Source organism: Oryza brachyantha, chromosome 4 (assembly GCF_000231095.2).
Source record: "Oryza brachyantha chromosome 4, ObraRS2, whole genome shotgun sequence".
Classification (NCBI taxonomy): domain Eukaryota; kingdom Viridiplantae; phylum Streptophyta; class Magnoliopsida; order Poales; family Poaceae; genus Oryza; species Oryza brachyantha.
This window is the reverse complement of record NC_023166.2, coordinates 20,515,214-20,540,630: the sequence shown is the minus strand read 5'-3', so window position 1 is coordinate 20,540,630 and position 25,417 is coordinate 20,515,214. Positions and strand designations below refer to the sequence as shown.

Below are 25,417 nucleotides of genomic sequence, written 5' to 3'. Positions count from 1 at the left end.
GGGTAGACGCACGCTACCGCGGGCCCACATTTCCCCCCTTGCTCTCGTTCCAAAATAAACAATTTAAAAAACTCAACTTAATAAACTGTCAAAACACCTCCCCCTCGGCCGCTCTCTCTCTCTCTCATTCCAAAAAATCAAAATCGAAGACGAGAGCGGAAACGGAGTAATTCCCTCGCATCCTCCTCCGCTGCTGCTGCTGCGTGATTTCTTTAACCCTCCGCCTCCTCGTCCTCGCCACCACCACTACTCCTCTCGTGAGCCCCTCTCCTCTTCCCCCTCTCTCCTCCTGCACCGCCTCGCCCCCGCGCCGCCCCCTCGCCTTGCCTCGGGCTTGGATCTCGTCCTGCCGGCCGCGGGCGGACGCGGCGGCGACCCGGTCCTCCCCTCCTCCCTCGGGCTGTCCCAGCCTGACACCCACCACCACCACCGCGCGCCGCGTGCTGTTTATCTATACTCGCGGGCGACTGCATTGCCGGGATCTGCCTCCGTTCGTCGAGCTGCTGCGCGCGCGGAGCGGGGAGTTGGGAGGAGGGCTGGAGCTTGGAGTGGCTTGTTGCTTCTGCTTGCGTTTTTCCGGTCTCGCTGGATCTGAGGCTCGCGCTGCTCCGCGTCGGACTGGTGGTGGGGGTTCAGGGGTTCTGGTGGTGGTTGGTGGCGATTGCGGCGTGGTGGATGGGAGTTGTGGCTTGAGGAGGTTGCGTCTCTGAGGAGGGCGGCGGGGTAAGGGAGATGGCGGCCGGCGGCGTGGGTGGAAGCAACGGCGGGGCTGCCGCCGCCACGCCGCTCCACGGCTCGGCGACCTCCAGCATGAACGGTGCCGGCGATGGGTACGATAGCGACGGCTACAGCTTCGCGCCACCGTGAGTGCTTGCCTCCTCCTTATGCTGTTTCTGCTCTCGATTGTAGACTTGTGGTTTAACGACTCGATTTCCTTGCTGAAATTTCTGATAAGCTTTGTTCGTCCGAGGTTTTGAATTTTCTATTGCATTTTGATTACCTAAAAGTTTCCCAGGCTGCTGGAAAGTGGAGGAAAAGTTGGGTTCAGACAAGGATTTACTCATTTATTTTGGATTAGTGTCGCTATAATTGGGTGTGTTTGTTGTACTCGATATCCTGGCCTACCTTGCTACTGGATAAATGCTTTGGGTACCATTTTTTTTTTGTTATTCTAACCTTCTTCGTGGGACACTGTTATTACCAAGCTGTGTTCCGTGCACATTCACATGGCATTTTCATTAACTTTATGAGATAGAATGGATCCTTATTTACTCTCTGAGCTACTGTTTTTGCAGTACGCCGACGACTTTGTCTATGTCAATTCCTCCGGAGCTTGCTGGAGCAATTCCACTGATCGATAGGTTCCAGGTATATAATAGAACTCCTACATCCCATGCCAATACCAATATCTCATCCATGTTCAATTGTTGATGTTGCGGATGGTATCTATGTGGTGCCTTTAGTGGTTTATGTATAATTGCAACAGTTGATTGTTCGAGACGGAAGTTGTACATCATAATTATCACCGTCTAGTAAATTTGATGAGATCCTGTAACAACTAAGAATTGATGTTTTCTCTAGAAATGGAGGGTGAAACATTGAGGGAGAAGATAGCTATTCATACAACTATGCATTTTGCACTATTCTGACTTAATGAATAAAAATAGGATTCTCTACCTCGTTCTAAGTCATTTTATCCTTTAACATTAGTATCTGAGAGTAAGAAGCTAACTAGGTTCAGAAAAACGAAAGGACACCTCACACTCTTCACATTGGTTGTAGTAAACTGGATGATATCTGAGTACTGAAGTTTACCTTTATTTGGAGTTCTGTGTATATTTGCAAATTTTGTCACTGTGTTTCCGTATCTGCTGTGATTCAATAGGAGAAGAGAAATGTTTCAATATAATCAATTACTAGTGTCAGTTTGTATGCGTTAATATGACTACCATGTTAATCGTAGTACTGTATGACAGGTAGAGGGCTTTCTGAAAGCAATGCAAAAACAGATCCATTCTGCTGGAAAACGTGGATTTTTTTCGAAGAAATCTGTGGGACCACAAGTTCGTGAAAAGTTCACCTTGGAAGATATGCTGTGTTTCCAAAAGGTGATGCCATCAAACCCCGTAACATATCCGTTAGGTTGCTTTTTGAGCAAGTTGTCTGCAATTTTCAAAACCTTTGCAATAATATAAGAATATGATAAAAATGCTATATTTGCTCTACTAACCAGAATTTCTTTGGTCTGTTTATGCAGGATCCTATTCCAATGTCATTGTTAAAAATAAGCAGCGACCTTGTAAGCCGCTCAATTAAGTTATTCCACGTCATACTGAAGTACATGGGTATCGACTCACCTGCTATAATAAATTTGGATGAAAGAATTGAACTTGTTGCAAAGCTTTACAAGCATACCTTGAAGCGTTCTGAACTGCGAGATGAGCTCTTTGCACAGATTTCAAAACAAACACGTAACAATCCTGACAGGTAAACAATAGATTTCTCATGGATAGCAACTTGATGGGATACAAAAGTTTTAGGAATGCTGTTATTTGTACTTACAGGGCTTGGTTAATAAGAGCTTGGGAGCTTATGTATTTATGTGCATCATCCATGCCACCAAGCAAAGATATTGGAGCATACTTGTCTGAGTATGTTCACTATATTGCTCATGGTGCTACAACTGATTCTGATGTTCGTGTTCTAGCACTGAACACACTAAATGCACTGAAACGCTCAGTTAAGGCAGGGCCTAGGGTTACAATTCCTGCGCGGGAGGAGATAGAAGCTCTTTTATCGAGCCGTAAGCTTACAACAATTGTCTTTTTCTTGGATGAAACTTTTGAAGAAATCACATATGACATGGCAACAACTGTTGCTGATGCTGTTGAGGTATTTACATTTCTCCTTTGCAAGTAAATTTGAAATTGATTTGTGCTTATGTTGTCGACGAATCTTCAGAATGATTGACATAGTTAGACACGGGAAATTACTTGGTTGGTAGGGATGCAACTTTCATGTGATTAAGCTATCATTGTATGGGTAATTCATTAAAATCATATGAGCATGGCATGATTTTTTTGGCAACTGATGGGCTTAATTAGGTAAAAACTATGAACTTATCTCTTTTATGTGCATGGGTACTGAGGAGAGTCAGTTAATTGATTTCATTTTTGTATGTCAAAATATATTTTCAATGTTTCCATACAAAAAGAGTTTCAGTTCAATTTGTTAGATTTTTTTTCTGGTTGACCACAGAGTAGAGATTCCCAAGAACATCACAACTCAGTTTGAATATCATAAATATTGTATTATTTATCACAGCATTTTATACAGTTTTTACTGTTTTAGCACCAAACTTGTTCCTCCAATTTGTACTCGCTTCAGTTACTACTTGATGCTGTAATCTCTAAAGAAACATAACATTTTGTAATGACAGGAACTTGCTGGCATTATCAAACTTTCAGTATATTCTAGTTTCAGCCTTTTTGAATGCCGAAAGGTTGTTAATGGAGCTAAGTCTTCAGAAGTTGGCAATGGTATTTGTTTCAGTGCAAAGTTACAAGGCTACCTTTCCCCCTTTTCTGTTGTTTCTAACAGCACTTGTGTTTCCTTACTTTTCATACACAGAGGAGTACATTGGTTTAGATGACAACAAATATATTGGTGACCTCCTATCTGAGTTCAAGGCAGCTAAGGACCGGAACAAAGGAGAAATTTTACATTGCAAGCTTGTATTTAAAAAACGCCTCTTCCGCGAGTCTGACGAGGCTATAACTGATCCGATGTTTGTTCAACTATCATATGTCCAGGTACTGGTCTGGGCAGCCCATTGAAGCGCTGCTGTTTCTTACGTTATAGAAGTAATATTGTTTTTCATTGCAAGTGCTGACTAATATCATGCCTGTGCAGTTACAACATGATTATATTTTAGGAAACTATCCTGTAGGTAGGGATGATGCTGCACAACTATCAGCTCTGCAAATATTGGTCGAAATCGGCTTTGTTGACAATCCTGAGTCCTGTGTGTAAGTATTTTGTAAGGCCTTGCCTGATCTCCCATTTCACTTGTGTATGTAGTCTCAGCTATTGTAACACTAAGATACATCCTTTTGTTTTATTAACACGCAATTTTCTTGTCTTGCTAGTGAATGGATATCTCTTTTAGAGAGGTTTCTACCCAGACAAGTTGCAATTACAAGAGCAAAGCGAGACTGGGAGCTTGACATTGTCTCACGCTATCAGTTAATGGTATTTGTCTATCTATACAACTTTATGGTGCCACACAACTTGATTTGATTATTTTAGGCCTATTCAATTTGTAACATACTTTTCCCATTTAACTCCATGGCGTATATCCATCATAGCAATAAGTGACCATCCTCTACATGTAAGAAAGGGGAAGTTTTGCAAGTTTAAATCATTTTATGATTCTCTATGCATTATTTTCAATGTAAGTTAGATGAAATAGTAAACTTTTCAATTTGAATTACCATGTGTGGATGATATGGATATCGGGTACCCACATAGAATGCATAATTGGTTATGAGGGGGTAGCCTGGATTCATGATTTATGAGATAGACTAGAACTTGGATGATATGCTACCTTGTATCCCACAACACGGTATAAAGTTCCAATCAAATAATATCATGTAAAGATAAGGAAACCGAAGTTGTATTCGGTTAGGGCCCTGACCTTGTAACCTTATTCGAAGGCCCAAACCTGGATAGTCCCATGTATCCTGCGTACCATCATACTTTCAGTCTCATGTGCCATCCCCTTTATTATTATCGATACAAAGCATCGGCACCATGCAAAATATATTCGGTGCCTCTCAATTACCTAAGTATTTTATATTTTCATTGCTGCATTCAGGAACATTTGTCAAAAGATGATGCGAGGCAACAATTTCTCAGAATCTTAAGGACTCTTCCATACGGGAACTCGGTATTCTTCAGTGTTCGGAAGATTGATGATCCAATAGGACTTCTACCTGGAAGAATCATTCTGGGAATCAACAAACGAGGGGTCTGATGCCTAATCATATGTTGAAATGCTATACCTTTTCTGCTAGTTATAACTGATTTCCTTTTTTGCACTAATGCAGGTTCACTTTTTCCGTCCGGTTCCCAAGGAGTATCTTCACTCTGCAGAACTGAGAGATATCATGCAATTTGGGAGCAGCAATACCGCTGTTTTCTTTAAGATGCGAGTTGCTGGTGTTCTTCATATCTTTCAGTTTGAAACTAAGCAGGTTAGTTATGTCTAGCAGGGAATAATTCAAACTATATCATTTACAAGATCTTGTTATATCTTATAAGCTGAAATAACCTTTTGATTCTTAGGGCGAGGAAATATGTGTAGCACTTCAGACACATATCAATGATGTGATGCTCCGCAGATATTCAAAAGCACGTTCTGCTACTAGTGCGGTTTCTCAAAATGATGTTGCTCAAACATATAAGCCACCAAATATTGAAATATATGAGAAACGTGTCCAAGAACTGTCCAAAGCAGTTGAGGACTCTGAAAAGAAAGCAGATCTGGTGAGTAGTTTTGGCCATAAAAAAATAATATTAATAATGAACACTTCTTATAGTTCAGAATCTGGGGAGAAATGTCCTGTTATTTCCTCTAGTTGAATTCTATGATTAATGTGATTTTCTGTGCTAGTTCAAATTCAATACCTAAATCACCTGACTATTATTGTACTATTGTCTGGCCTACGCCAATTTATACCCCTCTGTGATGATGGAGAAAAAGAAAGTGAAGGGTATATATGACTTACCTTTTAGCAGCATCACATAAAAAAATACATTAGGTGAAGGGCTGAAATCATGCTTATTGAAGGATTTCAATACGTGTGGTAATTTCACTTTTTTTTTACTAGATGGTGAACTAGACTGGTAGGTCCAAACTTGAAAGATCTATAATACAATGTTGGTTGATATTATTGGTGGACGTTCAGAGAATATGGGTTAAAATCATGAATGCATTTTTAGCACCATATTTCTTTTAAGCACCTGTTCATGGAGTGCTTCAAGTACATCTTCCATTTTTAGTTAAACAGTTTCCGTGCCTTCTCTTATAAATACTAGAAATCTCAGTAAAAGTAAGGTTATATCTTTCAGATCTAACTTTGGTCTTGCAACAAATTGAAGATAATGGCATTGCATATTTAACATGGAAGAAGCAATCACTTACATATCATTAGTCACTGGTCTTGTTTTTCTTTTTTAGTTGCGGGAGGAGTTACAAAAGAAGACAAAACAAGAAAGAGATATGCAAGAAGAACTGAAAGGGCTGAGGGATACCTTGCAATCTGAAAGGCAAAACATTAAAGAAGTAGCAAGTGATCTTGATAGGCTAAAATCCCTTTGTGACGAAAAGGACTCCTCTTTGCAGGTATGGCCATAGACTGTCAGCTTGACTATATATTAGTATAATCTAACTTGCAATTTTATTAGGCTGCACTGGTGGAGAAAAGTAGACTGGAGACCAGATTAAAAACTGGTCAGAGCCAAGAGAGCAGTAATAAAACAGGAGTATCTGGAAATCATTTTGAGAGAGATACTTTCCCAACTGTAGGGACTGTCAACAGTAGCATTGAGGTATCTTAGAACAGTTACATACCTTTAAGACTGTGCATTGTCTTAAATGACTTGGTTGTACTTTCTGTAGCCAACCCTAGGTTTGCAAGTTGTCATCATTGAATTGACTTTTTTGGGGGGTTCTGAACAGATGTTAACAAAGCTTGAGGAGGAGTTAAAATTCTGTAAAAAAGAGCTTGATATTTCAAAGGAATTATCAAAGAAGTTATTGATGGAAAAAAATCTGCTTGATCAGAAAGTTCAAAGGCTTGAAATAGCAAAATGTGAAGAGGTTATTATCTGCTTACTCTGGATTTTCTCTTAATTCTTGTTCGCTGTGAGCACTGCATAGATTTTTTTTATTTCATATTTCTAAGTATATGGTTCCTTGAACTATACAGAGAAGTTCTATGGAAAGAGTTTATGAGGATGAATCTCATAGGCTGAAACGTCAAATTGCTGAATTGGAGCAAAAATTGGAAAGCAGAACACATTCCTTGAATGTTGCTGAATCAACTCTTGCCTTGAGAAACGCTGAGGTGGATACATTGCAAAATAATCTCAAAGAACTTGATGAGTTACGAGAGTTCAAAGCGGTATGCGCAAGATATATAACAACTACATTCAATATTCTTATAGGACCTTCTGAAAATCATAAAATTCCATTTTGCATTTTTCAGGACATTGACAGAAAAAACCAACAGACTGCTGAGATTCTTAAAAGGCAAGGAGCACAATTGATTGAGCTTGAAAATCTTTATAAGCAAGAACAGGTTCTGAGGAAGCGTTATTATAACACAATTGAAGGTATGCCAGAAATAAGTATTTACTTTTCTTTATTCTTACAGCATTTTACAATAACTTGGTTTCTAACTGAGTCATAATTGCCCACAGATATGAAAGGAAAAATAAGAGTTTTTTGTCGTCTGCGCCCTCTAAATGATAAAGAGCTTGTGGAAAAGGACAAAAATATCGTTTGCAGTCCTGATGAGTTTACAGTTGCTCATCCATGGAAAGATGACAAGTCAAAACAACATATATATGACCGTGTTTTTGATGCTAACACTACCCAAGAAGAAGTATTTGAGGACACCAAGGTGACCTTTTTTAATAACATAAATGTGCTCTTTAGATTATTTGGATTTGGACTCCATGTGTTTATCATGAACTTTGTGATGCAGTATCTAGTACAGTCGGCTGTTGATGGATATAATGTCTGTATATTTGCTTATGGTCAAACTGGTTCTGGAAAAACTTTTACAATTTATGGATCTGAAAACAATCCCGGTCTTACCCCAAGGGCTACCTCCGAGCTTTTCAGGGTGATAAAGCGTGATGGTAACAAATATTCATTTTCGTTGAAGGTAAGAAATTTTTTCGCATCTTAAATTCTTTTATATGCATTGGAGTTAGATGATGCATATTTTTTTGAGTTGTGTAAACAATAGTTGTACTGTTGACAAAGTGATTTATTTTTGACTATTTCATGTGATATGCAGGCATATATGGTTGAACTTTATCAGGATAATCTTGTGGACCTGTTGTTGGCCAAAAATGCAACACGGCAAAAATTGGAAATAAAAAAGGATTCCAAGGTATATGCCCAAGATATCATGTTAACCTTCTTGCTTCACATGCTCTCTATTTTTTCCTTGAAATCTATTGATTAGGAAGACAAGTTACGTTCCATTTTACTATATTTTGTGCCTCAAAGTAACATTTTGTACTGTTACAAAATTAATGTTTGCTCACTTCAAGTAAGATATTAGTTTTGATAGTTTGGTTTACTTGCAGCTGCACGTATAGACAATCAATTTTAGCACTTTTTAGGTAATAAACGATGCATTGGTTACATTTAACTGAATTCCTGTATACCGCATAATGCAAATAGCTATAGTTTGAGAGGAATAATAGTCAGGAGTAGAGACAAACCTCTGAACCAATGCAGATTCCTTTCGGGTCTTCCCTCTGTTAACATGTGTCTATTTTTAGATGTTCATGAATTATTGCTATGTTGCAGTTTTATAGAGCTAATTTATGTATAATTTTCCTTTTAGGGGGTTGTTACTGTTGAAAATGTGACAGTTGTGAACATTTCAAGTTTTGAAGAATTGAGAGCTATAATTTTAAGAGGTTCTGAGAGAAGACACACAGCTGGAACAAACATGAATGATGAGAGCTCAAGGTCTCATTTAATTCTTTCAATCATTATTGAAAGTACCAATCTCCAGACTCAATCTTATGCAAGAGGAAAGGTATGGCAGGCTGTTACTGGAAGCTTCATGCTAACCTTGCCATGTCTAATAACCAGTTTGTTTCACACTAAAAAAATATTATATTCGAGTGTTTTCTGATTTTCTCCATTTAACTGTGTCTAGCACTTTCCCCTTTATATTTGCTTAATTTTTCAGTTCTTTGAAATACCTATTTACTTGTAACTTTGCATGATGCATTCCTCAGATATCAAACTAAAAATATACCCATATATGGCCATATTCAGTGGTGGTATTATGAATATTAATTACCATACCTTACCTCATTTTGATAGGCTTTGCCTTCATATGAATGACACTTGTTTGCCTAGAATAGTTCTTTACACCTAGTTATTTTTGTAATTTTGCAGCCATTTGTTTTGATTTTTTACTGGGAAGATCTATCATGGAACACTTGTCAGAATATATGTTTTGTAAAATTAAGCACAGTTCTGTAGCACTTGCTTATGTGATTTAGGCATCTACCACATCAAACTATGTTTTAAGTTTTATTTTCTTGTTGTTTATTTGGTGTGATTAATTAAAAATAAAAAAGTTGTACAGAGCACACTATATGCTACTGTAAAAGCTAGGCATTGAGATGCTATTATAAGCTTTCAATTTTTTTGTGTGAACAGCTAAGTTTTGTGGACCTTGCTGGTTCTGAGAGGGTGAAAAAGTCTGGCTCAGCAGGAAAACAACTGAAAGAGGCTCAAAGCATCAACAAGTCTCTTTCTGCACTGGCTGATGTTATTGGGGCTTTATCTTCTGATGGACAACATATACCTTATCGGAACCATAAGTTGACGATGCTGATGAGTGATTCTCTTGGAGGCAATGCGAAAACCTTAATGTTTGTGAATGTCTCACCAGCAGAGTCCAACCTGGAAGAGACTTACAACTCACTCATGTATGAATTTCTATTGCTCATTTACTCGCTGCTTTTGCATCCCCGCCCCCACCCAATCTTGATCACTCCTGTCAATTTTTATGCTGTTGTGATTTGTTTGTTACATATTTTTTTCAATAGTGATAGTTGTGACCCATTCTATCAAGTTAATAATAGGGCAAATATTTTTGCTTAACGAATTCCTTGAAAGTTTGCTCCAGTATATAGGTGTATATAGGTATTTTTGAGTCATCCCCCTGGTGATCATGTACACATGTTGAATATTGACTGCCATTTTTTTTCCATCTTGTAGGTATGCTTCACGAGTGCGTTGCATTGTCAATGATACGAGCAAGCATGTTGCTCCAAAGGAAATCATGAGGTTGAAGAAGTTAATTGCTTATTGGAAGGAGCAAGCTGGCAAGCGTAGCGAGGACGACGACCTGGAGGAAATACAGGAAGAGAGGACAGCGAAGGAGAAAGCTGACAATCGCTTGACTAGCTGAGAATGAGGTACCATCAGAATGCTACGCCCCTGGTTGCATCCTCGCACCGTCGGCAGAGGTGGCTGATGCTGGTAATCATTTGCGACGTGCCGACGCCGACATGCTCACCAATCACTCGCTAACAGAACCTTCCGATATGACCTAACAATGTTGTACACCAATTGTATAGTAACAGATTATATTATGGCAACGACGCCTTTTGTACAAAGGGAACTGTAGCACATTCATAGGAGAATCAGATGGTGGAAGAGTTATTAGATCTAAGCACCTTTTTCCCCTAGAAATTTGGCGTGCGATGATTGCTCTTTCTTCCACTTCTTCGCACGGTAGCAAATGGTTGTAGCATCAGATGAACTTGGCGACCAAAGATGGTGATTTCCACGTTATCGTGGGCGATGAAGCAATGCTAGCCAAGTGATTCTAGCAGTTGCCTATTGTTGGTGTGACCTCATTCCTTTCGAAGTTGACCTGTACTGTACAATATTGTTCCAGACAACAACCCTGCAGCTACAGACTACAGCAGATTGCGACTATCCAACGCTTGGCTGGCGGAAGCAGACACGAGTTCCTCTGGTGCGAGGTTCGAAAGTCACGCAACCAAACTTAGACGAGCGCATCGAAGAGTCATTTTGTTAGCACAAAGTTAACTGTCTTTTGCACAGGATATTGGTTTTAATATAATATTTACTTATTTTATGACTCCACTAAAAATGAGTAATAGGTCGAGTAGAAAATAAATTTATTTATTTGTTTTGTTTTTCTCGTGAGCGTAATAGACCACCCTGCCTTAGCCAAATGTCAACGACGACTAGACAGCGAACCTCTTCCATTCCTCAGCTTAAAATTGGCTCACCTATCAGAAGACAGTAACACCACGAACAGAAGAGGTTAGCTCACGCCATGGCCGCTACTCGGTTTCCTCCCCTTGTCCTCTGCTTGCTGCCGATTTTCTGCAGCGTCGTGGATGCCGAGCTGACCCACCTCCACTTCTACTTCCACGAGGTCGACGCCGGCACGCCCAACGCCACCGTCGTCAACGTCGCCAGCCTGCACCGGTAACCGACCATGGAACGGCCACGGCGGCCATGCTGTTCAATTACCTGCCACTGACACTGATGAAGTGATAAGTGAGCTGATCACTGATGGGCTCGTCGTTCATGTGGGGGCAGGAACTCGTCGACGTTCGGCGACGTGAACGTGTTCGACAACATGCTGCGGGAGGGGCCGGACCAGGCGTCGCGGCTGATCGGGAGGGCGCAGGGCCTCGCGGCGCACGCGTCGCTGGACGAGACGGGCGGCCTCGCGGCCATCGAATTCGTCTTCTCCGACTACGGCGCGTACAGCGGCAGCACGCTGGCCACGATGGGGCGCATCAACGCGTCGGGCCCGTCGGAGCGGAGCATCGTCGGCGGCACGGGCAAGCTCCGGTTCGCTCGCGGGTACATGACCAGCAGGCTTCTCAGCTCCACGGACACCGCCATCGTCGTCGTCTTCGACATGTACTTCACCCTCGACCATTGAACCATATACTGTGTATATATATTCTGTGGCATTCTATTGAATAATGTACGCATGCTTGAAGCATACCATTTATACGAAAGGTTTGAGAATTTGATGTGTTTACCATTCGATCGAGATTGTTCGGATAGAAGTACAGGAATAAGGTAGACACAATCGATGACCATGGCTAAAGGTTAGCTTCTTGATGGAATGCATGCTCGATGCTCCGATGCTTGGGTTTCCTGACCGCGTGAAAAGGCTAAAGCGCTCGCGATCCGGTCAGAATTCGCATTTTTTTTAGCCCACGGCTGTTTCCTTCTTGGGCTTGGTGCCTCGGCCTATCTCATTTTCCTTTTCTAGAGTATGCCGAGTCGGAGCGGTGGTAGAACGATAGAATCCAGCTATGGGTTTTAGAGCTCACAATCACGTATTGTATTTTTGGAAAAAAAGCTTTATTCATCATCCTTCAACTTTGGGCGAGTTTCAATCACATTCCTCAACCGCAAGACCGGGTCTATGGAATATTGACCAGGTCATCTTTCTACCTAGCGTTTGCATGGCAATCCGATCAGGAAATATAATAAAAATAATAGGCTCACATGTTAGTTCCATCAAATAATAAGAAAATAACCATAGGCCCATATACCAGTGGCATGGATGGGCCTCTGCCGAACGCTCTCTTCTTTGATGCCGTGTTGCGCTGTTCCTCGCCGCTCTTCCTATGTTGGATGCTGCGGCACGCGCTGCATTGTACCACTGAGATGGAGGCATCGCTTGCGCCTACGGGATGGAGGCGTTGCTGCCAAACAGGATGGAGTCGCAGCCATCACGTAGTAACGAGGGCAACGAGGCGCCGCCCGCCACTGTTGACGAGGTTGGGATTCACAAGGTCGCCTTGCATGTTTGGCCTTGACTGCCGGAGACGATCCTATCCACTGCAATGGAGGAATGTTTATGCGAAAAATAAAATGTTGCCCTTCCACTCATGACTCATGTATCTCACGTGGACGGCGAGGAGGTACTTTGGTACCGAATTTTTTAGGGATAATTAGATTCATGCCATTACAAATATACGTTTAGAAAAATACCATTATAATTTAACTATTTGTAAATATGTCATTACAAATAGGATGGAACTTTTTTTTGCCACTTTATACATTTGAGTAGACATTTTACTCATTTGTTGTATACTGTATTTACTAAGGGTAGGCATTTTACTTATTTGTTGTATACTGTATTTATGTATGGACTAAGGGTGTGTTTGGTTGGTGGGATATGTCTGGATGGGAGATGGCCGTTCAGATTTTTGATGCGTTTGGTTCGTGGGCGAAACTGGATATGGTGGCCCAAAAAGGAATATTCCACGAAGATGCTGGATGGTGTATCCGGCCAAATTGGCGAACCATGATCATTAGTGATTGTTTAGTGATAATTAGCTGGTTTTGATATTAATTAGTAATTACCAAGTTTAAATTAGTGTTAATTAATGATGATAGATATATTTAATTGATAATTTATATTAATTACGATAAAATCTATGATAATTAATTTATATTATTATTTATTAGTAATTCAATATGTCCATCCCATCCATCCAACCAAAAAAACCAAACAAAAAATTAGATTATCCTATCAATCTAATCAAACATAAAATTGAATCGCCATATCCCAAAAATATGGAAGGTCATATTTCATCCCACCTTTACCACCAACCAAACATACCCTAAAATGCCCCAGGGAAAATTCCTCAATCTCAGTACGAGGACGAGGGAGCTGACCAGAGCAGAAGAAGGTGAGGCGGGAGGGCGGCGGGCTGGGGACGTGGCGGGCGAGGAGGCCGGCCGGCACGCGTGATGGTTGGAGTCGATGGCGGTCGGCGCGCCAGCGCCGCAACGGGCGAAGTCGACGACGATCGGCACGGGGACGATGGAGTCAACGGCGGCGACCGGCTAGCCGTAGCGGCTACGACGAGGACAGCCAACTACGACGTCTCGTCGCACTGCAGCATGTTCCTCCGTAGCTGCCGGAAAGCCACGAGCCAACTACAACGTCTCATCGAGGCCATGCTCCACACGACGAATTGTGGCGGCGGCAATGGAACCACATCGTCCCTGACATGCATCGCATCGCTTTCGCCGGATCCGACGGTGAAGCAGCGGGGGAAAGGCCTGTTCGTGAGGTGTGATAAGGTTGAGCAGCTCAGGTGCGACAAAACGTCGGTGTGCGCGCAGACGCGGGACGAGGTGTTCTCGATGGAGTTCGCCATGGCAGAGATGGGGTGGTGGGTCAACGGGAGTAGCCGACCAGCACGGAGACGAGTACGATGGGTGGCCGGCGCGGACGGTGGAGTAGACGGCTGGCCAGCACGGCGACGACACGTCGACGAGGGAGGCCGGCCGGCGCGGCGACGGCGTGGAGACGAGACCGATATGTACAGTGACGAGAATAAATATAAATAGGGACATTTTAGGTTATATGGAAATATATTGGTCTGTCATGTGGGCCCAACAACCTTCAAGGGGTAGAAAATGACATGTCTCTAATTGAGACATAATTGTAATGACATGTTTACAAATAGTTGAATTATAATGGTATTTGTCTAAACTAGCATATTTACAATGGCATGATCTAATTAACCCATCTTTTTAACCCTTGAATCTGCCTCAACGAATGGATAGGATTTTGGTATCTCCCACCCTAAGGTGGTAAAAAAGCTAAAAGGAGGATTAGAAAAACCTTTTTTAAAGCTTATGCCTTTTCATTATTAGTACATGTAAACTATATAATGAGATTTCATTGGAACGTTCAAGGCCTACTTGGCCCAACAATAATGTTCACGGGCTGTCTCCAACAGTACATAGTTAGGCCCAAATTAAATTCACTAAACACAAACATTTTTATTCCTTCATAATGAAATAGGAGTAATAACATTACGTATAAGACCGTCCAATACGTACTTCAATTTCCGGTCACGCCAGCGAAAGGGAGCACAGGATATGCGGGAAGCGCATCCCGTCGACGAGCTCCTCGGCACGCGCTTCCCCGCGGCGCTGCACCCGGACGAACAGCTCGTCCGCCACCGCCCTGCCGACGTGCGCGTCGACGAGCGGCCCGAGCAGCGCGCGCAAGAAGTTCGCCGCCGTGCGCCCGACCGCGCCGCGGTCGGCGGGGCCCACGTCCACGGCGGGAAGGCTTCCCATCACGAGCTCCAGCCGGTTGATCTCGAACGAGCCGTCGGCGTCCACGGCCTCCCTGAACTCCTCCACCGTCGCGGCGTACAGCGGGACGTTGAAGCTGTCCATCTCCTCGCCGTCGACCACCCCCTCCTCGACGAGGTCGCCCCATGCGTCCTCGAGCAAGCCCCCGTACTCTTCCACCATGTAGCCCTGGTCGGTGGGGCCGCGGGTGGACGACGGCCGTCCGAGGAAGACGACGAAGATGGCACCGCCGGGCTTTAGCTCGACGGCGCGGCAGCCTAGGAAGCGCGACACGTCGGACCAGAACTGCCTCCGGTACGCCGCGCCCGTCTCCTCGGAGGCGCCGTGCGCGAACACCTTCCCCTTGTTGTATGCCGGCGATCGCTTGTCGGCAACTCCTTCCGGCACCTGTGTAATTAATTAAACCAAGTAATTAAACTAACTCCTTCCGGTCAATCCACACGTTGAAGGACACGTTCGGATCAATCCATGTCCATGGTGACATCAAGAAGGAAAAAACTTCGAAGTACTAAAGCTCAGGACAGGACTAATCTGCCAAAAGGTCAATCAAATATAATTCCCCCTCTGCGATATTTTAATAAACGAGATGACGCCGGTGTTCATGGTTTGACTTTGCGAGGGAAAGAGCAACGCTACGTCCTTATAAGTGAAAAAAAATAGGTTCATCTACTGATCAAATGTTTAAAAATTTTAATTCCATCAATCAAATCTAGTCATTGTCATGGGATGATAATTTAAAAACGTGCACACAAGTCAAAGCACATAGACGTCCTCCCTCATGCATTACGCGCGTGTTTGATTGAAGAACAAAAAAATTAAGCGTTTAATCAACAGCAAAAGTAAAAAAAAATATGAATATAACTTTTATACATGTGTTCTTGGTGATTTAAATACTAAGCTTAAAACATAAGCTATGACAAAAAAACAAAATCAACTGTAAATTTTAAATTTAGATTATAAGTATAAGCAAAAACGAAAATACGAGTGTACTGTTAACTTTTGGACATAATATTTTACTGTCCATCTTTTTCAAAATGAACTTTTGGACTTGATGTGCTTTACTACCTGTCTTGTTAAAAATACTATGCAAGTATTGCTTGTTTTATTATGATTTTTTAAATTGTATTGTTAAAAACAAGTTAAGCTTGTCTTCTATTTTTACATACAAACACTAATTTTTAAGTAAGACTAATAATCAAACCCTATGTCTCATCAATAGCGTCATGTAGTAGAACAGTTTTTTACCATTCTTAGAAAGATAAAATACCTCGAGGTACCTAAAATTTTAGTACAAAATTCTACTACCTTAAGATACTTACGTTAAAAAATATGGTACCTTGTGATTCTTTTTCAAGGATATTAAAAAAGCTAGTATTAGAAATACTTGGTAAAAGAATGTAGAGGTGAAATTAAGCAATCACAAACGTGCAATTGATATGACAAAGTCGTACGGATATTACGTGATGGAATCTGGCAGGAGAACATAAATCAATACAAAGTGGATGATTCACGACAATTAGATCTATATCCCAAATGTATTATAGATAATAAGATAACAATAATTTTACTATTCTTAAAAAGGTACCAAGAGATAACTGTTTTTTATATAAAATTTGGTACATCTGAATATCTTAGATACCGAAAGATATCAAATTTTATATAGAAAACAGTGGTACCTCCTGTACCATCTCAAGAATGAGAAAAAAAACTCATAAGATAAACATTATACTTGTGCATACCTGAGAGAGCCAGTGCAAGGAGAAGGTGGAGGTGAACACGTCGATAGACTGCTCGGGGAACAGGCGGTCATGGAACGAGCCAGGTACGGCGGCGGCGAAGTAGCGCCGGCCGTTACCCGCGGCCGCTGCCGTTGCCGCGGCGTGCTGCGGGAGGAGGTGGAACAGCGTGTTGAAGTCGTTGCTCGGGAGGTCGGAGAAGTAGAAGCAGAACTCCGGATCAGCGGCGGCGGCGTCGCCATTGCCGCCGGAGGTGCCACACAGCTTGGTCACGTGGTCGACGATCGCATCAGCGATGAGGAGCGTGTTGTGGCCGCAGGAGCATCCCAGGTCGGCGGCCGCCAGGAGAGGCTTCCTCCCCGGCGGCCGGCGGCGAGGGAGATGGATCTTGTCCAGCGTCTCCTCGAGCGCATACAGCATCATTTTCAGGTTTCTGGACTGCACCGCACCAGCCGGCAGTTTAATTTTGGCTCGACGATCAGACGCCATGCATGCAATCTTACTAATTACATCTCTAATATATATATACTTTGCAATAATTAGTCTAGCTTAATTAATTTGTTACCTGAGATTGGCTGTTGTTGATGTAACTGGACTCCCCCTGCCCACCCACCATGCAGAAGACGTTCTTGATGTCCTGTTCTTGCATCTTGAATTAATTCACTGCACGACGGGGAGAAATAGAATCGAGGTGTATATGTATAGTTTTGTTTCCGAGTGTTTAGGTAATTAGATCGAATGGGCGAGCTGTTCGCGATGTATCGAGACCACATATATAACTGGGTCACCGTGTAACCTTAAACCATTTCTCTGAACACACAAATGCTGTTTTTTTTTCTCTTGACCAGGAATGATAAGTCAATTTTAATTAAGATCCGTACCACTGTTTTTGAACCAAAGACATGTAATATATATGTTGTTAGTGCGAAACAAGGGATAGAGAGGAACAGGAGAACACACGACTCATGTGTACTGACGAGGTCACGAGGAGCACGTGGATGGCGAAGTTCATTGCAGCCATGCATGGGTTGCATGATACCGATGCCTAGTTGACCTGGAAATGTTTATGACCTACTGAGTACTGACTGCTGTAAGGTCGCTTCCTAAAGAAATTACTCCATGGTTGGGACAATATGCTTTTATGCTGTGTTCTTTTCGATCTCCGCCTCTACTCTTATTTTTCATGCCCATATTTTCTAAAAATATTTTAATAAATAAAATCGTCCTTTCAACCATTTGTTTTATTCAAACCAAACAAAGTATCCGTCAGCTCACCCTCGGCATTGAAACATAGCAAAAAGTCTACGGCGTGTGCATCCGTGACGCCAGCACGAATCGATCACCTTCCTACCTTAGATTAATTAGCTTAATCATGTTTACTTTCTTTTTTATTTACTTTCCAAATCGCATCCGCACACCCTAGAATTACTTAATTCCATTGTTTATATCAGTAAATAACTATTATGAAAATATATAATGCTAGAAAAAGATCACAACAGTCTTTGTATGAATTGACGTGGCTTATCTGAAAGTGTTAAAAGCAAGTTCAATAGTGTAGCCAACTGTTGGCTATAAATTGTCTATAGCCAATTTAATAGTCAATTCACACAATACCATATATATCATTGATATCCGGTTTCACATGTCATACACGCATGAGTCTTAGAGTTTGTGCTGCAACTGGCTACAAACCTTTAGCCCGTTGCCCTTCTCTCTTCTCTCTTATCACCTTAAAATATGCTTATGTCTGACTTATAGCCCTACTATTGTACCTGCTCTAATGGACCAAGACTCTTGGCTTCTTTCACAACCTTATTTAATGAGCTTTTTTTCTAACTCTTTTCTATATAAAATTTGGTATCTTCTAGTACCTAAGATACAAGAGGTATCAAATTTTACATATAAAACAGTGGTACCTCTTGGTACCTACTTAAGGATGATAAAATTGCTCTTATTTAATTCTTAAATTTTTTTAGCTCAAAACCCTATACAATTATATTTTCAACCCATTTTGATTTTTGAACCAAACCCTTACGTACAAACTCCCGTTTACAAAGTTTGTACAATCAAACAGTGTTCTCTCTGTGTTTACTATGGAGGAGGAGTGATTCATCATCGTAAACAAACGCAAGACATCTCGTTTGATCGTACAAATTTTATAAACGGAAGATCGTACGCATAGTCTTTTTGTTTCAGATAGCAGAGAGTCCACATCCAACTGGACCCAACAAATATAAAACTGCCGCAACAAGACTGACTAAGCGAGCGTGAGGGAGCACACGATGTGGGGGAATCGCATCTTCTCCACGAGCTCCTGGGCGCGCGCTTCCGCGTGACCCTGCATCCGGACGAACAGCTCGTCAGCCACTGCCCCGCCGACGTGCGCCACGACGAGCGGCCCGAGGAGCGAGCGCACGTAGTTCGCCACCGTGCGCCCGACGGCGCGGGGCCCATCGGGGCCGTCCGCCACGATGGGGTTCCCCATCGCGAGCTCCAGCCGGTTGATCTCGAACGAGCCGTCGGCGTCCACGGCCTCCCTGAACTCCTCCAGCGTCGCGGCGTACGCGGGGACGTTGAAGCCGTCCATCTTCTCGCCGTCGATCACCTCGCCGTCGACGAGGTCGTTCCACGCGTCTTCGAACATGGCGCCGTACAGAAGCTGCGCGCCGCCTTGGTCGGTCGAGCTGACGGACGACGGCCGGCCGAGGCAGACGAGGAACATGGCGCCACCGCTGCTCAGCTCGGCGGCGCGACAGCGTAGGAAGCGCGCCATGTCGGAATGGAACTGCCATCGGTACGCCGCGCCCGTTGCATCAGAGGCGCCGTGCACGAACACCTTCCCCTTGTTGTATGCCGGCGATTGCTTGTCAGCAACTCCTTCGGGGACCTGTGTAATTAATATTCTTCACTACACTCTGAGCAGGATTTGTTAGGCAAAACTGACCCTTGACTTCTATTTTTATTTTTAGAAAAAACTTGCAATGGGCACATGCTGTGCATGTGTCGGGTACAGCATTCAAGAGATCAACAAGACACCAGGTTGAATGACATCAATCCTGCCATTTTTCAGGGTGGGATGTGGGAACAAGAAAAAAGTTTGATCCAAAGTCATCAAAAGATCACTGTGGCCTAATCTTTTATTTTCTTATACTTATAAGCCAAAATTTAAATTTTTAACCTTAAATTTAGAGTTAAATGTGATTTTTTTATCTTAGTTTATTTTTTAATTTTGCTTTTAGATCTCTAAAAACACATATACAAAAGTTTATTCATAAATTATTTTTATCTATAAAATACCATTTAATTTATTTAAGGAATAAGCCAAAAGATGAGTGAGTAGAATTTAGGTTATTTATCATCTTTGTTTATTATTTATTTTTAACTTTTAAATCACTCAAAATCACTCAGAACACATATATAAATGTTTTATTTATAAATTATTTTTTATTTATAAATATATTATTTGACTTTTTTACCGAAAAAGCCAAAGTCTAGCATGGTCTAACAAAGACATAACTTCGGAATTCGGGCAATATAGTACCTGAGAGAGCCATTGCAAGCAGAAGGTGGAGGTGAACACGTTGATGGATCGCTCGGGGAACAGACGGTCATGGAACGAGCCAGGCACCGCGGCGGCGAAGTAGCCCGGCAGCAGCAGCAGCGTGCTGAGATAGAAGCTGGAAGAGGGTATTGAAGTCATTGCCAGGGAGATCGGAGAAGTAGAAGCAGAACTCCGTGCTGCAGCTGGCGCCGCACATCCTGGTCATGTGCTGGACGATCGTGTCAGCGATGACGAGCGTGTTGAGCCCGCAGGCGCAGCCGAGGTCGGCCGCCGTCAGAAGAAGCTTCTCGGCCGGCCGGCGACGGCGAGGGAGCTGGACCCTGTCCAGTGTCTCCTTGAGGGCGGGCAGCATCGTTTGCAGGCTTCTGGTCTGCAAGCATCTTATTGCCAGTACTTACCAAAGATAAATACTAAACTCTAATTGGGTTCTTGATTTGAACTACAGAAAACCATTCTCAAGGCAATGAAGCTTAGATTTTGTTATCTGAGGTTGGCTGTTGTTGATGTAACTCGACTCACCGTGCCCACCCTCCATGCAGAAGGCGTTCTTCATGTCTTGCATCTTGAATTCACCTTTCCTAGCTAGAGGCTAGAGCACTATCAAGATTCAAGAGCAGTGGAGCAAAGCTACTGGAAAGCCGGTTTTGTGTTTGGCGTATATAATCGGCCTACAACTATTTGTGTAAGTAGACATAGTACCATAAGAGCAAGTCGACTGGGAGATTCTCTATAGAATTCTTTTAGTCCATTTATATAATAGTTAGTTCTTCATTAGTAATATATGACCCACTTATCTCTCTCATATATATTTTTTTCTTGTGGTCGAGTCGGCTATAAGTTTACATCCCACTTCTTCTCTCTCTCCTCCACCGGAAAACAGTTTTTAGCACACGGGTGTACCTACACCCATGTGCTTGCATGTCATCTAAATAATTATAAAAAATATGAAAAAAATTGACAAGATAGATTAATATGAGTTATATCACTCCACAAACATGCAAGTTTAAATTCAACTTCTACAAGTTGTAGCAAAAAAACAAATAAAACTAAAACTAACTATACTCATATTCATAATTTTTTTGTTATTTTGCTACAACTTGTAGAAGATGAATTTAAACTTGTATGTTGGTGGAGTGATATAACTCATATTAAATTACCTTGTTAAATATTTTCATATTTTGATGATTATTTAGATGGCATGCAAGCAACGGGTGTATATACACCCGTGTGCTAAAAAACTGTTTCCCTCCTACACCTCAGCATTTAGGGCACATACAAAGGTGTCTATTAGCTGACTCTCTCAATCGTCACGTGGAGGAAAAAGAGAGAAGGAGAGAGAAAAACTGTTGTTATGCATGACAACGGCTTAGAGTCGATTCTTAGCATTTACGGAAACTTTCTTACATGGTAATGTATAAAAAGTAAACTAGCTTAATAAAAAATATTTTATTGTATTAATGAAGAGACCACACCTGACTCTACCTTTGTACGTATCATTTTAAAATAGACTCTTGTTGCTGACGTGGCTCTACTGTTGAACATGTCCTTTAACTGTGTCTTATAGTCTGCTGTTATATTTGCTCTAAGACGATAGATGTAAGTATGCAACATACATGATGCATGTGCCATGTGGTCAGTTAGTGCTACGAACAATTTTTTGGAATCAATTAATTAAATATAACCTTGTTCAGAGATGCCATGATCAAATTGATTAATGATACTCCACCTGATGAGCTGCTGTCCTAGACAGAGTATCCAATCAGCCTCGTATTGGGATCCCTTCCATGGCTCTCAACGCTGTCATTTTTTACACTTTAATTTCAGCTTCCAGATCCTTTTCTTGCTTGGATTGGCCCCGTGAATCACAATTAAAACCGTGAAAGCAAGTACCATGCTGTGAATCACGTATTTACGAAGTACTCGTATTAGTTTATCATTTACCAACAGTAAGATCAAGGCGAATTTTGCCATCAAGAACATACAAGCACGCAAATAAAGTTAAAACAGACAAGAGTTTCTTATACAGATTAGAACAGAGAAAGACTCTTTTTGGGGAAACACAGGAATTTTACATATATATACCTGATCTAAAACTAGGTGAGTGAGACAGATCTATCATTTAAGCTAATGATTGACAAAATTTTCAGAAAAAGAAGTGACGGATTGACCGACTGTACTAAAACACGCAGATCAAGTTGACAATCAACTAATCAGTTTGTTCAAACTGATGATTGTTCTCTAATTATATACAGATTGTTTCATTCCTTTCGTTTCCGACGAAATAAACATATATAAAAAAGTCACGCATGGATCCATTCAAAAGCCGTAAAATTCATCCATACCTCTTGCGCTTCCTCGAGGTCGCTTCATCCTCGGGCGCATCAAGGTCATCCGCCGCCGCCGCAGGAGGCGTCGACGTCACCCCCGGATCACCGCCGCCATCGGTGGTCGCCGCGACGGTGTTGTCATCAGAAAAATGACTGTAGGCGGCGACGGTGAGGTCCTCCATTTTCCTTTCGCCGTCGGGGCCGAAGACCTCCTCGCCGTCCTCCTCCTCCTCCATGAGAAACCTCTCCAGCTCGCTCACGTAGTCCGACATCGAGCCGTCTCCGAACGCCAGCGACCCATCTGTCACGGCGGAATCCAGCGAGCCTTCTCCGCAGCCTCCACGCCCAGGTGTTCCCGAGTCCAAGTACAAAGCAGAGACCGCGGGCTTCTCGTCGCCACCGGCTTCGCACACAACGAACTCGTCGGCGGCGGCGGGCAGGTCGAAATCGAAGTCGAAGCCGAAGCCGTCTAGATCGATGTCAACATCTCCAAATGCATCCATGGCGATCCAAACAAGTCAATCGATCCGGGTTAACGAACGATTTAGTGAACGCTCGAAAGACAGACGTTTTATAGAACGGAGACTCGTTGGAGACGCAGCCAAACTGATGTCGGTTCGGCTCGGCGATTGCTTGTCGCGCAAGGATTGTGATTAGGACACGTTTATTCTTGAGCAAGCTTTAGAGCAAGTGCAATAGTATAGCCAACTACTGGCTCCAATTTATTTATAGTCAATCTAATAGTCAATTTATATAATAGTTGTCTATAAAACATTAGTATATGGTCCCACATGTCATATACTCTCTGTCTTGTCTTAGAGTCTCTGTGCAGCTTCTCTCTTCTTTCTTTTATATTTATCTCTTTAAAATATGCTTATAGCTGGCTTACGGGTCGTTGCGTTTATATCGGAAGGCGGTGCTATGGCGGTTTAGGTGCTCAATGCTTGAAGTGTAGGAAATAATTGGAAATTTCATTAACAAAATAGACCAGAGGCAGATTCAAAAAAATATTAGAAGGGGCTAGACAAAAGAAAACTACTTTCAGCTCTTCGTTTTCTTGATTAATGCTAGAAATTTTGTTGCGGGGGCTAAGGGGCTTCACTGGCGCAGATTGGATGTCTAGTCCTAGTCCCGGTGGTAGATCCGCCCCTGAAATAGACCAAAACCTAACTATTCTAAAACTGGGTACAAAGATTAAAAAAATGTAGATGGAATGATTGAAAACTTATTATGATTGTTTGAGAATAGAATATAAGTGATAGAAATAGATAAAAATGGTTATGAATGGTTGAAATGATGGGGTAGGCAGAGAAATTGTTTGATTTCAAAATAAATAGTGTGTAGTACAGAGTAGAATTATTTTGGGATGAACAGAGTAATTCGTTTTGTCCCATTTATATCTGTCGGCACAAATAAAAAACACATGTATTCTCTTTTCACTTATATTTAGTTTATAAGCCAAATTTATTTTTTTTACTTTAAATTTAAAGTTATTTTGAAATTTTTTGTTGTATTTTATTTTTTCACCATTTGCTTTTATATCACTAAGAACATACATATAACATTTTTATTCATAAGTTATTTTTTCTTTGCAAATATATCGATCGTTTGACTTTTTCCTTAACAAGTAAAAAAGATACCCTCATATTTGAAATTCTGCTCTTTTTTCCCCTTCCTAATCAGATTTTTTTAGGCATGATTAAAATCCTCACTCCAAAAGGCATTAAAGCTCATTATCAATGAAAGGTTCAATCCAATTAAATATAGTGTCATGTTATCCATTTTGATGATGTGCCAATAATTTAATGAAGAGAAAGATAAAATCAATTTTATGTAGATGTTACTGTTGTTTGAGCAAGTTTAATATTAGAGCCAACTATAAGCTACAAGTTCATATTAGGCCAATCTTAGCACATGATTCATCATGTTGTTTTGATAGTGTCATGTTATCCAAACATATTTGAATGGTTGAATGAAACATGTGCTCTAAATATAAAATTTCACTTCATGGTTTCATTTCTAATATATTACTTAAATATTGCACCCAAATGATCAATGATAGTTGATTAAATGTGTGAAAAGAAAAAAATATTTATAATAGAGGTTTCAATATAGTTTATCAATTGTAGAATTGTAGAAAGTTTTATAATATAAAATAAAGAGAATATTTAGGTTAATTCATATGCTAATCATTCCCGTCTTTAAATAGCATTGGTGCGAGCTGTCTCAACGCCCATGCAGCCACGCCAGTCACACCGTGCAAGCAGCAACAATGCCAGCAACTTGCACAAAATACGGTGCATTTTCTTCGATTTGGAAGACGCATACGTTGCTCTGTGAATGAATCTGTCGCATCGATCTGAGAAGATTCGACGGGTTCGTGCTACTACTGCACATCGGATACCTAAAAGCGAGCACGAGTTTTGGCCGCAGGGAGCTCCCACCAACTACTACCACCTCACGTCGTACTGACACACGAACGGGGGTGGTGTGACCGGGTTCTCCCTCTCCTCTCTCTGCACGAGCGCGCGCCGCGCGGGCGTCACGTTATGACGACCCGGCCCGTCCATCTCGCTCACCGGCCGCCGGCTCTAAGATGACGTGCCAATTTTGACATTTTGGTTCTTTTAAAAAACTTATTTTATAAATAGATTTCTGAAAAAACTTATTTTAGAAATGGACCTTTTCATGACGCCAACGTGTCTGGCGCTCTCTTAGCATGACGGCGCCAATGCCCTTAGCGCCGCCATTGTGCCACGTAGACGGCCATGGCGGGGAGGGGCTGACGTGCCGGGGGGGGAGGGCGCTGCCTGCTGACGTGACAGAGGGCGGCGCC

General features: G+C 42.0%; 4 protein-coding genes and 1 pseudogene across 4 annotated transcripts; 2 read left to right on the top strand and 3 right to left on the bottom strand.

Moving 5' to 3' along the window:
- The first annotated feature begins 264 nt into the window (after positions 1-264).
- On the top strand, positions 265-10,883 carry LOC102704608 (kinesin-like protein KIN-14I). Its single transcript, XM_006652916.3, has 23 exons — positions 265-863; positions 1,296-1,368; positions 1,977-2,108; positions 2,258-2,487; positions 2,565-2,892; positions 3,440-3,539; positions 3,631-3,812; positions 3,913-4,028; positions 4,149-4,251; positions 4,877-5,029; positions 5,109-5,255; positions 5,347-5,547; positions 6,242-6,406; positions 6,469-6,612; positions 6,743-6,883; positions 6,993-7,187; positions 7,272-7,398; positions 7,486-7,688; positions 7,773-7,955; positions 8,091-8,186; positions 8,649-8,846; positions 9,482-9,753; positions 10,046-10,883. The coding sequence occupies exons 1-23, from the start codon at positions 733-735 to the stop codon at positions 10,236-10,238; spliced, it is 3,813 nt and encodes a 1,270-aa protein (XP_006652979.3). The 5' UTR covers positions 265-732; the 3' UTR covers positions 10,239-10,883.
- A 182-nt stretch (positions 10,884-11,065) lies between these two features.
- Positions 11,066-11,850, top strand: LOC102704331 (pterocarpan synthase 1-like). The gene is made up of 2 exons (XM_006652915.3): positions 11,066-11,293; positions 11,408-11,850. Exons 1-2 carry the CDS (start codon positions 11,139-11,141, stop codon positions 11,757-11,759), a joined length of 507 nt encoding a protein of 168 aa, XP_006652978.1. The 5' UTR covers positions 11,066-11,138; the 3' UTR covers positions 11,760-11,850.
- A 2,662-nt stretch (positions 11,851-14,512) lies between these two features.
- Positions 14,513-17,560, bottom strand: LOC102704052 (indole-3-acetate O-methyltransferase 1-like). Its single transcript, XM_006652914.3, has 3 exons — positions 17,258-17,560; positions 16,696-17,130; positions 14,513-15,343 (listed from the first exon to the last, which is right to left on the bottom strand). Exons 1-3 carry the CDS (start codon positions 17,339-17,341, stop codon positions 14,708-14,710), a joined length of 1,155 nt encoding a protein of 384 aa, XP_006652977.3. The 5' UTR covers positions 17,342-17,560; the 3' UTR covers positions 14,513-14,707.
- A 1,092-nt stretch (positions 17,561-18,652) lies between these two features.
- On the bottom strand, positions 18,653-20,689 carry LOC102703772 (annotated as a pseudogene).
- Positions 20,690-21,755: 1,066 nt separating this feature from the next.
- Positions 21,756-22,854, bottom strand: LOC121054306. The gene is made up of 2 exons (XM_040523731.1): positions 22,597-22,854; positions 21,756-22,148 (listed from the first exon to the last, which is right to left on the bottom strand). The coding sequence occupies exons 1-2, from the start codon at positions 22,851-22,853 to the stop codon at positions 22,055-22,057; spliced, it is 351 nt and encodes a 116-aa protein (XP_040379665.1). The 5' UTR covers position 22,854; the 3' UTR covers positions 21,756-22,054.
- Positions 22,855-25,417: the final 2,563 nt, after the last annotated feature.